This window comes from Periplaneta americana, chromosome 13 (genome assembly GCF_040183065.1).
Source record: "Periplaneta americana isolate PAMFEO1 chromosome 13, P.americana_PAMFEO1_priV1, whole genome shotgun sequence".
Classification (NCBI taxonomy): domain Eukaryota; kingdom Metazoa; phylum Arthropoda; class Insecta; order Blattodea; family Blattidae; genus Periplaneta; species Periplaneta americana.
This window is the reverse complement of record NC_091129.1, coordinates 7,309,226-7,323,554: the sequence shown is the minus strand read 5'-3', so window position 1 is coordinate 7,323,554 and position 14,329 is coordinate 7,309,226. Positions and strand designations below refer to the sequence as shown.

General features: G+C 34.6%; 1 protein-coding gene across 2 annotated transcripts in view; it reads left to right on the top strand.

The window, feature by feature from the left end:
* The window catches only part of LOC138711713 (cholesterol transporter ABCA5-like), a 314,480-nt gene that overhangs the window by 259,495 nt on the left and 40,656 nt on the right, over window positions 1–14,329 (top strand). For both annotated transcript variants that reach the window (XM_069842866.1, XM_069842865.1), the window contains exon 20: window positions 10,669–10,941. In XM_069842866.1, the coding sequence (XP_069698967.1) occupies window positions 10,669–10,941 (273 nt within the window). The remainder of the gene's footprint in view (window positions 1–10,668; window positions 10,942–14,329) is intronic.

Sequence of the window (14,329 nt, the reverse complement as noted above, 5' to 3'; positions counted from 1 at the left end):
TGTACTCGAAGAATGTAGTTCTATTGAACAATGTTGACGAATCAAATATTGACATTTTTCCAGGATTTTCGAGTATACGAAAACAAGAAATTCGAAGTGCGTACAATTAATTTAAAAGCTTATTTGAACAGTAGGTGAAAAATGAAAATTATGACATAGTGAAAATGTTTAATGCTTTAAGAACAGAGAATAAAGTATTTTCAGAATGTTGTTTGCAAGTATTGTGGACACCAGCAAACAATGTTGACAGTTAACATATCACAGTATGGTGCTGTTGTTTCAGACAGACGATGTAATTTGGAGGAGGAAAACACTGAACTGTGCACAGTGTTATCTTTTGAGAAATGAAAGGTGGAATGCACAAAGTTTCCTTTGGAAAATAATAGATGCTAATTTGGAAAAAGTAGATGCTACTTTTTTTTTAAAATAGATGCTAAAAATTCAGGTCCCTATGTAAAAAGTATTTCGGATTCCACCTTGGACCATGTTAGCCCTGGTCTCTTTTTATGAATTTGTGGAGTCAAATCTCAGGTCGTCTCATAAGTAATGTTGGTTTTTTTAAGTTTGGCTTCTGACAAAGGAAAAATTTTACAGTCTGTACAAAAGAAACCAAATGACCTGGAAATGTACAAAAACTTGCCCAGACATGTTCAAACATTTTTAACAAGGGCAAGCAAAGAAGGGCAGCACTGCTACTTACAGACCTGTTACTAAATCTACGTATTACTCTGTGAAGAGATTTATTAAATCTACATACTTAGACTTCAACAAACAAAATTTGACAACTCAATCCCAAGGGAAAAAATGGAACTCTCTGCATCATAATCCACAGTTAATTCCCGATTTACCACGAAAATCGTCTGTAGCTGCATTTAGATTGGCAACAGGCCATGATTGTTTGGCCAAACACCTGCATAGAATTGGAATATATCAGTCCCCTAACTGCCCATTGTGCAACTCAAACCAAGAAATGGATTCGGAACACCTCAAAATCTGTGCTTCAGTGGCTGACCATGATAATATCTTTGAAAAATATTGGAGTGCAAGAGGTCAAATGACTTTATTGTCAAACGCCTGGCATTAGAAAACAACAACAACATTTTTAACAAGAGCCAGAACAGGTCACATTTTCACACAATTGTACCTACACCGATTTCACATTTCTGATAATCCTACTTGTCTGTGGTGTAATAATCATGATGAAGATCTGGAACACATTCTTCTATACTGTCCATCCATAAACCACAAAAGAAGTAAATTAAAATCATCAGTACCAGTTGCAGAAGACACAGCCCTGCAGTATATATTGACTAAACCCCAACTCTGGCTACTAGTAACAGGCATCTATAATGAACAACGATCAAAATACTCCTCATTTCTCGTGAAAAACAACAACTGAGTAGACTACAGTGGACTTTATGTTGTCAGCAAACAGCTGGATACATTAAGAAGATCGATTGATGTGTCAGTCAATTGATAACACGAGTACAAAGAATATAAAATGGAGGTGATATAGTTTGAGATTAGAGTCCTTCTGAAGTTCTGCTGTAAACAAGATTATAAAATTGCTGTCGCAATTCGAAGAATGTTGAAGTCGAGGGTGAAGATGTCGTTAGTGAGCATGTAGTGCAATTATGGTTCCAGTGTTACAGTAATGGAGAAGCAGACATTAAACTTTTACAACTTTCTGGAAGAACTAAGGTACATGGAGAGTTTTGCAATTCACAAAAAAGTACTGGTAGGTTTTCAGAAGAACTTTGTGCTTCAAAAGATACAATACATTGTCATTTTAAGATGCTTAGAAAATCATAGAGATGTTGTAAACTTGTATCTGAACATGCTCAACACAGAGTGGTTATCTGTCGTTGTCATTAATTCCATGGACGATAGATTTATCAGGAGAATTGTCACATGTGATAAAAAAATGGGTATATTACCACACCTCTGCCAAAGGCACTGTTAAAAAAAAATCATTTTTGTCCCAAAGTAATGTTACGTGTGGAACCCCACCAATTCTACCCCTTCGGGTCAGCAACCCGTTGAGCAGTTATTTCATAACAAATCTCACAATAAACCTCGGATGGACCGGATTGATAATTCTGTTGACGACAATGGCAAGGCTAAGGACAATTCTTGCTATTCAACTGTGAGATCGTAACAGGCCATATGGCCTATACTTGAAGGGAAGAAGAACAAGAGGAAGAAGTAATATGTGTCTAGTGGAATTTTAAAGCTGTGATTCATTGGGACCTTGTTCCAAACAAACTGCAATCAATATGGATCTTTATTCTCAACAGTTATAATAAATAATTGATTAAATGGCGATCTTACTCATGTTAATTATGTAAGCATGTGCGGCTTACAGCTGTTTCGGTGCTACTTGACACCATCCTCAGAGCCTTCTGTGTCTTGGCGTCATCTCAACTTCGCTGCCTGTTGTGTGGGTGCGTTCAAGTGATGAAGAGTTGAGTTAAATAGTGTGTGTGTTCTGAAATTGATCTGTGTGTGAGAATTTGATTAGTATGTCTGTATATTTCATATTGTTCTAGTGTGTGACACACTAAAACACACCCTAATCAAATTCTCAACACACAGATCAATTTCAGAACACGCACACTATTTGACTCAACTCTTCATCACATGAACGCACCCACATAACAGGCAGCGAAGTTGAGATACCGCCGAGATCTAGTAGGCTCTGAGGATGGTGTCAAGTAGCACCGAAACAGCTGTAAGCCGCACATGCTTACATAATTAACACGAGTAAGATCACCATTTAATCAATTATTTATATTTAAGTGTTAAAAGTAGTGTACGAAAGATTTAACACGAGCTATAAGAAGTTCATGAAGTTTTGACAGAGAGGTACCCACCATTACTTAATCGAAATAGAATTATTTTGCAACAGAACAACGCAGAACCCAATACCGCTCGAACAATCATGAAAAAAATACGAGAATTGGAAAGAATTAAACTGTTTCCGAACCCGATATGATAGCCCTGATCATGCACCTTAAGATTGTCGTCTGTTTTCATTCCTGCGTGGAAGAAATTTCCAAAACTTGGAAGCCATTGAAATGAGTAACACTGAATTCTTTACTTAAAAAACCAGAAACTGCTACCATCGCGGGATAACAAACCTTGCTGAAAGGTGCCTCAAGACTGTAGAATTTAATGACTTTTACTTTAATATTAAATGAAAATCCTTATGTAAATAGTATGCGACCTTTGATGTCTGAACTTAATTCTTCCTGTCAACATCTAAGTCTCCCTTGTCCAGTTGAACTTCGTAAATCTGTGACTAGGAAATTAAGAGAGGAATTAAGAAATGCAGAATTCGAATCATGGAAAGTAATGCCTGGAAGAGGCAGAGGTGTGGAATTGTACAGCCAAGTACCTAAAGCCAACGCCTGGATTTTTAATAAGTCTGGACTATCCACATCTGAATGGGTAACCTGCCTCAAAATGAACGCCAATTTAGCGGCAGTTAGAGGAGTACCTGGTCGCTCTTTGGACGGATCCCGGTGCAGACATGGCTGCCCGGAGACTGAAACCCTTGCCCACGTCCAAGGTCAGTGTAACAGAGGTTTACTCCTCCGAAATACCAGACATCATGATGTTCGATCCTTAATTGCAACTGCTTTAAGAAAAAAGTCTTGGATAGTAAAAGAGGAAGTTTTTTGCCTTGCTACTAATGGCTCCTCTAGACGATGATAGCATATTCCCAGACTACCAAGAAAGGATATATAATTGATCCTACCATAAAGATTGAAACGGGGAATAGCCAGCCGGAGGATGTCAATAAAGAAAAGATCAACATTTATCTGCCAACAGTTGATTACTTCAAAGCAAAATACCAGCTTGAAGACATTGAGGTGATTGGTCTTCTTATTGGAGCTCGTGGTGTGATTCCCAAGTTCTTTGAATGCTTCAGGAAGACTTTTGAACTACCACAGACACTTACTACTGACATCATAACTTCAGTTTTGAAACGCTCTTGCCAAATTCTGAGCCATCATATTCACTCTGTTTTACTTTTTTTTTTCTTTTCTTCACTTTATAATTCATATATGTTTATTTTAATTTTCTTTCTACAAAGTTTATGTAAACATTTAATATTGTAAAATTCATGTAGGAGAGTATACTGAGTCCTTCTGGGCTACCTCCAATGGCAGGCAGTTATTATAAAAAAAACAGTATATTATTTTCTTGTCACAACACACTCCAACTAAAATTTTGCTCCAAAATCAACATCACTTATGAGACAATATTTCTTATTAATTACTGTACACTGAATTTAAAAAAACGTAAAGATGATTTAAAAATTATAATTTGATATTGGAAACGTGCTCTAAAATTGTCTTATCAACTCATTTGTTGCGATTGTAGTTATCTGTTTCGAATTTGTGCTAAATTCTTCAAAATAGGCCTGACGAACAGGAATTCTAATTTTCAGCATTTATATTAATATTGTGCACATCATATTTAAACATCTTTCATTGCCACGAACTAAAAAATTACTATATATACCACCAAAAGAAGAAGGAGAAAATCATCTTTTTAGGAATGCTGGCATAGAGAATAAGAACCATAATGTGAATGCGATGGAAATAGAAATTTCTCCTCTTAAATTCTGAAGGTTGGTAGTTACTATAGCACATCTTAGTCACAGTTGATAGCTAGATCTTGATCTTTGTTCTTCTTCATGTGTGTGTATTCTCTTACTGATTGTGATGTACCTTTTCAGCAGATTTAACTAGACTTTTTCTTCTATTTTTGTTTCTAATTTTATACTGTAATTCTTTTATTTGTTATTGTTACTTCATTGCTGTCATTTACACTTACACAGTTACACGCATTATGTGTTGTTGATAATTCAGAATACTCCTGTGTGTCACTTCTTGCAGTTTGCTTTTAGTTGTGATTGATATAATATTAAGTTGCTTATCATTCTCATATACAACTTAGGAAAAATCATGATGAACTCAGACCAGAGTGCTGCATTGGAGTTAAATTGCTCGCTTGAACTCGGTCGAGTGTTGCACCCTCGAGTGAGTTACGATCGGTCGTGATACGCTCGTAATAAATAGAAGCACAGTACAAGGTCATCTCACCGACATGTCTTATCTTGTGTGGAAGGCGACAGATAAGATAAACACATGTTTTGCTCACACGGTAAAAATAAGGCTTTAATTTCTGCGTTTATGACACACGTTTAATGGAACAGTCAATGGAACGTACCAACACAGGAACATGAAGTTATAAATAAAATAGTATGAAAAACTTCGATATACAGTTATTATTGCTAATTAATAATTATTCAATATTTGATTTACCACATATATAATATGATAGGTCCATACATAGTGTTCCGCCTATATACTGCGACAATGTAGAAACGTTTTACAAAACATTATTGATATAGCAGTAGATTAATAACAATATTAGTACAGAGATAACGTCACAGAAAATACAATAAAACGAATAATCATGCTGCACAACTGTTACAGACGCAAAGATTGATAGATTATTATTATTATTACTAGAAAACTTGATACAGTTCTTGCATTATCGTGATTGTGTTCTCCGTTTATAATAATTACATTTACATCCAATAACATCTATCAGATATGGCAAAAACAAAATCACTCCTGTGTGTGGAAAAAAAAGAAAAACATTTACCTACAACATTTATATTACATTTTAAAGCAAGTTTTGTAGTTGTACTATGGAGAGGTTAGTTAAACACTGCAAAGTTTTGAAATGATAAACATCTATGATGTTACTACACAGTTCATCACTGTAACAAGAACGAATGTCTAACGCTCGGCTTATACCGTTTGAGGATTTATCGCTCGCGACAGTTTTACCCATCATGCATGTGCGCTACCTATCGGATTATGCTATGAACTACTTGGCGCTCGAGCGAAAACGTCCGATGCAGACCTCTGACTCAGACCTATTACAATAGATACATCAGTCTTAACTTTGAAGTGTAGACTTGGTGTAAAAGTAACAGTTTGGTAGTGGAAAATCAATTACGAATTATAAATATTCGATATTAATAATTTTATGACCATAATAATGCATAATCGTTCCCCTTGAGGAGTATAAGCAGTACATTTAAGCAGAACAGTTCTGAATCCCACAATTAAATGAATTAATAAGGTAAATAAATAAATAAATTAAAATATCTACTACTTTATAAGAGACATATAAACTTAATCCAGAATGGTGACTGCTACTGTAAAATGGGGTGAATTCAATATAGTATTGTAAAACTGATCAGTTTTGTTCTTTTAAACAAAGATGGTGCATAGAATCACTGGTATAATTTTAAAGCATTGTTGACACTCGTGTTTCTAAGAAAGATAATTTTGATAATCCATGTTTAATCCTTCGTACGCTACTTTTAACATTTGAATATAAATAATTGATTAAATGGCGATCTTACTCGTGTTAATTATGTAAGCATGTGCGGCTTACAGCTGTTTCGGTGCTACTTCACACCATCCTCAGTGCCTTCTGTGTCTTGGCGTCAGCGAAGTTGAGAATAGGTCATATGCTTGTAAATTTTAGGATGACTCTCATACATTATTTTGAACATTTCAGTGTAATACATAATGTAATCGACAGTGCTTTCTACTTTTCCACGCAGTGTAGTAAAATTTCTGTCATTGCATGCTCTCCACTATATGTTTTCATCTCAATTCATGTAATTTTGTTGGTTTATTTACAACACACCACGAAGGTAAACAGGAAATAAATAATTGTAATGAGAATGTAAATATTTCATGATATTTAAATAATTCTTCCAGTTTTTAAAACTGCACCTCCTATCCTAGTTACAACCATTGTTTATTGTGAAATTATAATGTTTTTTTAGTTTAGTAGAAAGAAAGTAGGAAATATACTAAGGTTGGATAAAAAGTAATGGCAACACTTCGATATTTCTGACATGGCTCTATTCACAGGGGTACAACATTTACGTACCTTCTATATAGTCGCCCCCCTTATTTATTACCTTTTGCCGAATGTTTGGAAGGCGTCGTACACCATCAGCGCGTCCATCTTTGTTGATGTTCCGTATTGACCGCCCTATAGCACGGATAAGTTCATCTCTGGTATTGTACCGGGTCCCTCGCAGTGGTTCTTTCACTGTGGTGAAAAGATCGTAATCGCATGGATCATATCGGGTGAGTACGGTGGATGTTCCAGTAGTCTGCGTTTTCCGTCTGCCTTGGAGGTACAGCGTGGTGCAGTATTACCCCATCAATGTCATACGCCACAATGAACATCACCTTCACAGCACTTTGTGTAGGGCGCACTTTCTTCGGACGAGAAGAACCTGGATGCTTCCATTCATTTGATTGACGTTTCAAGTTTGGTTGGTTCGTATGAGCCCAGGTTTCGTCCATAGCGACAATTCGTCCAAGAAAGTCGTCATCTTTCCTTTGGTACCGGTCCAACAAGGCCTGTGCGACTGAATAGCGGTGCCATTGTTAAACCTCGGTAACCCAGAATGTCTTGCAGAATGTGGAGCACAGTTTTGTGGCATACTCAGACTTCTGCTGCTAACTCACGCGCAGTCCATCGGCGATCAGCATCCAACAGGGAAGCAAGGAGTTGAACTGTGTTGTCTCCACATGGGGTCGTCCCGTACGGAGGTTGTCCTGAACGGCATCCCTGCCTTCCGGAACGCTTTAACCCATCGTGCCACTGTGCGATATGGCAACGTTGCATCGGCATATTCTTCATGCAGTCCCTGAAAACATTCTTGTGCAGTACGACATCGTGTCACTTCAATTTTGATCCAGGAACGTTGCTCTAGTTTTGTAAACGTGGTCTTAGGGCGCTCGTACTATCCCTATGAAAATCAACATTCTACATACTACAGTAGATTGACAGAGTACTGTCGCCGCTGGCTGCACTAACTCATCTAACAGTCCTTGTTCATGTCCACACAGCTGGCAACTCTCGAACGCACCATCGTCACGTGACAGCAGTGTTGCCATTACTTTTTATCCAACCTATGTACAATGTATCTAAGTAAAATTTTAATGCATTATTTGATTAGTTTCTGGGTAGTTCATAGTTTAATAATAACTTTACCAATGCATTATACCTGATACATATTTAGTTGACTTAGACATTGTTATTCAATTTAGGATTGCTTCAAGTACCGTGCAGTAGTGTGAATTACAGACGCGATAGATAGCAAAAGTAAAGGCATTTCTTTACATAGACATTTAAACAATGATTTTTTTTTTCTGTATGTGCCGTGCCTTTAAATGATAATACTGACAGTATTTTCGCAGCTATTAATTTTAAATTGTATAATGATCTTTGTAAATCATTTTCTGAGATAGCTAATATCTGTAATGCCAAATCATATGCAGAAATTGAAACATCTAAAGATAAATTTCGGTTTATGGATATTTGACCATGTTGTGTATTCCTAAATTCTTTGATAGTTGCATTCATTTACAGAGTGTCATTAAGTATGGAGTATTACTTATAGTAGGTCATAAAACTAAACAAAATACTGTCATTAATAAAACTTGAGAACAGATGTTCAAAATGAGAACCAGTTACAGCCAAACAATGTCCCAGTCTATCACGAAAACAGTCCATTGTCTTTTTCCACAGTTACATGATTGATCTGTTCCATTTCATATCTACAATCATGTAGAGTAGGCCATGAAATTAAACAAAACACTAACATTAATCAACAATGAACGATTTTCATTATTTTTATGGCCTACTCAACATGATTTTACATACATATTTGTCTGAAGGTTGAAGTCCCTGAAACAAGTTTGATGAGTATTTAAAAAAACACAAAACAAGTGAATGGGTAAACTTTCTACGCATTCATACATAAATTTTATGGATATTCAGAATATGTAAATCTTAAAATTGTTTGCCATTAAAAAGAATTAAGTTTACTGTATGTCAGAATAACTGTTTTCGGATACTGGTATGATATTCTATGACTTACCTACAACAGGTTTTATGTAATACTTTTTTTTTTTTTTTTGTAAAATTAAAATTTATAGTCGCGACACTGTTATCCCGGCGTGACTCCTCCTCTTTGCTTACGTCTTAGGAAGTGAAGGCTCTATAAAGTCTAGGTAGGTAGTATCGTTCGCCATTTTTGTTCTTTCATTGCCGAGCTACCAGACGAGCGATCTATTTGCCACACCGTTAAACATTATCATGTCGTAGCTCCTATGATAATAAATCAAATGCACTGTAATTCAGCAAATAATTGAGCGGCAAATAACGTCCTCGTGTGCTTTCTGCGAACGCCAACGAAAGAGCCAAAATGGCGGGCAATTATATTAAGTATTTATCCAGCCTTAGGAAATGCGTAATGTCTTCATAAGCGAATCATAAGATACACACATTTAAATGTAGCCGACCTGCACCATGATTGGCTGCCGGAAATTAGACCGACGGGACTATAGTTGGAAGGCTGGAGGGAAAAAGACCTTTGGGGAGGCCGAAACGTAGATAGGAGGATAATATTAAAATGGATTTGAGGGAGGTGGGATATAATGATAGAGACTGGATTAATCTTGCACAGGATAGGGACCGATGGCGGGCTTATGTGAGAGTGGCAATGAACCTTCGGGTTCCTTAAAAGCCATAAGTAAGTAGTAGTAATAATAATAATAATAATAATAATAATAATAATAATAATAATAATAATGTTGTCAATGTTCATAAATATGGGACAACTTAATATTAAATATTAATACTTATACGTACAAATAATAATAATAATAATAATAATAATAATAATAATAATTCTTTATTTATACTGGCAGAGTTAAGGACATAGGGCCTTCTCTTACACTCTACCAGGTCACAAAGTATACAATCGGTGAAAAATTTAACAGAAAGTTAAAGAACAGAATACTAACATATTACAAAAGAAATAATGATAATACCATAATAAATCGACACTAAACAACATGAAAATAATATCATAATAGAAGAAAAAAAAAAAAGAAAGTAAAATTACATTGAAATATAGTAAAAGCAACTCATTCAATACAAATAGTTAATATGAAAAACGTAAGGAAGAATATAACAAAATGGAATGTAATAAAATAATAAAAAAAAGAAAATAAATACGAAAATTAAATAAAATTTACAATGAAAAAAGGGTATGATAATAAATTCATCTGGTGATCAAGAGAACAAAAAGGGGAAAGGAAGAAAAAATAAAATAATGTAATAAATATCAACCTTAACCTACAAGAGTTATAATTAGTCCCTAAGTATCATGAAAACATTTTGAAATGATAATATATAACATGGTCTACTAGAAATAATATTACCGAATACACAAATAAATATACCGGTACCTGTATTAATAGATTATAATAACAAATGCAGTTCAGTTTAGTTTCAATGATATTGGACACACATGAGAACGGTAATTACATTGAAGTGTCTGTACACCATGAATATTTATGCTTTCCTACTTATTTTTACCTAGTTTTGGTTAAATATACAATTTCATTATCAACATATTACATATGTAATACTCACATTTTTATGTATTTGAAAAGAAGTGTGTGTTTGTATACATGACATTTATTTTCAGTGTAATTGCACTCCAAAAACATGTTGCTGAACTACAAGATACAATTACAGGTGTAGGAGCTGGAGAAACACAAATCGATGGCGTCATCAACCAAACAAATGAACCACCAGTGACGGGTCTTGGGTTCGATCCGGTAGAAACGAACCCAAACATGTGCCAGACGCTTGTAGCACTACTCAGGTTACGAATATTGCGGATGTTCCGAGATATTCAGAAGCTGTACTTCATGATCGTCCTACCGTTGGGATTCGCAGCTCTTGGCCTTTATGTTCACAGCATCCAGTCAACAGACCCCAAAATGAAATCTCTGGTTCTGAATGCAGGTAACAGAATCCATCTCAAACACTTCGAATATAATTTAAAATTCATTTTTATATTTCAATATGCCTGGTGAATTATTAAATAAGGTTATAATAAATTTTCAATCTTAAGACATATCAACTTGCAAATGTTTATTTGCTATTTAATAAGATATATGAACGTTTTCGCCGTTTGGGGCATCATCAGATATAACGAAAACATATAATCTGGACCTATAATAATAAATTATGCAAATAACAAGAATAAAGAACAATGTATGTATACAATGCATGAGATTCATGAGCTTTATGTAAAATGTGACATAATACAGGATAATTGTTGATATAATCTTTAGATTTGAAATTGAATTGGACGGATATTTTATACATATAGCTCATGTTACAAATAAAATATACAATTATAATTAAAATTTGTCAATAATGTTAAAATTTATGATGATGATTGATAAAATAGATATTTTAAGAATAGTCATTAGTTGAGGATTGTCGTAGGGTATACAATAATTTGCGTAGCTGATGTTCGTGTGTTGTGTATGTATTTCATCTGAAAATTGAGATGGAGAAATAATAATAAGTGCAAAATATATGCAAGTTGTTATATAGAGACACAGATAATTAATATAAGCCTACTTACTGAAAAAACGTTCGCTAATGAACTAAATGTTATTTTATGATGCCCCAAACGGCGAAAACGTTCATATATCTTATTAAATAGCAAATAAACATTTGCAAGTTGATATGTCTTAAGATTGAAAATTTATTATTTAATACTTCGTATATAAGTTATTTCTTAATCATATTTTTACTATTTTATGCAAACCGCCATTTTATAAGTGTTCTCCGAATCAACTATCACTTTTCTTCCTTTTCCTTTTTCTTGTATCATCCTCCACCTCTTCTTTTTCTTCCCTCTCTCCATCCTTTTTATGTTCCTTTTCCTCATTCCCTTCTGTTTTCGTTGAAAATATAAAGCTTAACAATATACAGCACTGCAGTGTCCTCAGAGTAATAAGCATGACTCGTAACTGAGGTTACATTCGGCATGGGTTTGAATCTTACTTGGGCTGGTAACCTCGTTGGGTTTTTCTGGATATTTTCTCCAACTGTAAGGCAAGTATCTGGAACCGGTGTAATCATATGGTGAATTCTCGACTCATCTCTTCAAACACTATATTGAAATGTGATTGCAGTCGTGTTATATTTTAGAGCACATTTTTCTTAGGAGGAAAATTATGTATTAATAATTAAGTACATCATTCTTACTGAAGCATGATGGAAAATGCAAACGAAAATAACGAAATACCCGTCTAACTTCTTAGTAAACTTACGATTGAAGTACATGACATCTTTTAAGAAGTTATAGTATGCTGTGAATTAAATTTTTCAATGCCAAAATATGTTATTAATTACCTTCCTATTTTTATAACGTATGTAACATAATATGTTAGGAGAAAATCCACAAATGATTAGGGAAAACACGGAAATATTACTTGAAGCAAGTAAAGAAATAGGTTTGGAAGTAAATCCCGAAAAGACAAAGTATATGATTATGTCTCGTGACCAGAATATTGTACGAAATGGAAATATAAAAATTGGAAATTTATCTTCTGAAGAGGTGGAAAAATTCAAATACCTGGGAGCAACAGTAACAAATATAAATGATACTCGGGAGGAAATTAAACATAGAATAAATATGGGAAATGCCTGTTATTATTCGGTTGAGAAGCTTTTATCATCCAGTCTGCTGTCAAAAAATCTGAAAGTTATAATTTATAAAACAGTTATAGGCTATTACTGATTGTTCTTTACGGTTGTGAAACTTGGACTCTCACTTTGAGAGAGGAACATAGGTTAAGGGTGTTTGAGAATAAGGTGCTTAGGAAAATATTTGGGGCTAAGAGGGATGAAGTTACAGGAGAATGGAGAAAGTTACACAACACAGAACTGCACGCATTATATTCTTCACCTGACATAATTAGGAACATAAAATCCAGACGTTTGAGATGGGCAGGGCATGTAGCACGTATGGGCGAATCCAGAAATGCATATAGAGTGTTAATTGGGAGGGAGGAGGGAAAAAGACCTTTAGGGAGGCCGAAACGTAGATGGGAAGATAATATTAAAATGGATTTGAGGGAGGTGGGATATGATGATAGAGAATGGATTAATCTTGCTCAGGATAGGGACCAATGGCGGGCTTATGTGAGGGCAGCAGTGAACCTCCGGGTTCCTTAAAAGCCAGTAAGTAAGTAAGTAACATAACCTACATTTCAACCTTGTAAAATTGGGAACTTGAGAGTCTCAGACACTTTTTCAGCTATGCTATCGGTACTCATATACAGGGTTTAAACAATGTAAAATACTCACGGTAGAGCATAAATAACTGAAGAAAAAATCAACTAATTTTTTTTGTATCTGTTAGTTTTTTTCCTCTGTGAAAACTTATGTTTTGTGAGTCTTACTTTTTTAAAAATGAAAATATAAAAAATGAAATACTAGTACCTGTGAAAACACAAACTTATATTTTAAGAGTGTAAACTCTATTTATTGTTTTACGTTTCTCTGTTTCGGCTTCAATTTGCCTCTTCAGCTAGAGGAGTGTAATGGCAAAAATTCTGTCGATCACTACTCTAGGACAAAGTGGAGAAGGAAAGATCTCTAACGAGAAATTCCAAATTGTAGAAAATAGACGGTCATTATTTACTTTGCCCAGTATGTACACTTTCTTTACTCTGTTGTGTATGTGTTGCACACAAGGTCATTCACAATGGCATTCACGTTAAATTGAAATGTAAACAAATATTAGACTACTGTCAGTCTTAAAAACATGGTATTTTACAAAATAAAATTATTAGAAATAATTAAATTTCACTAGACATTTTATTCACCTTTGAGGAGGCCGAGACGTAGATGGGAGGATAATATTAAAATGGATTTGAGGGAGGTGGGATATCATGATAGAGATTGGATTAATCTTGCACAGGATAGGGACCAATGGCGGGCTTATGTGAGGGTGGAAATGAACCTCCGGGTTCCTTGCAAGCCATAAGTAAGACATTTTGTTCAGTAGACCGATATTATAATCATTTAGATAGTTTTTATCGTATACATTCTGTAATGATTTTGTTATTGATAAATATGTAGTTCGTTTATAATAAGAAATGTGAAGTGGACATTTATCAGTAGGAACCGGATTTTTATGTAATTACATATTATATTCCTTTCAACCTAACCGTATATAAATAACAAATCTTTTCGAATCTTGTAATTACCGTTAATATATTAAAATTTGGTACTACATATTTTTACATATTTATCTGACATTACATATTATGGCATAGTATTACATAAATCTACATATTTAGGAGTTTTATTCATTTTTACTTCTCTG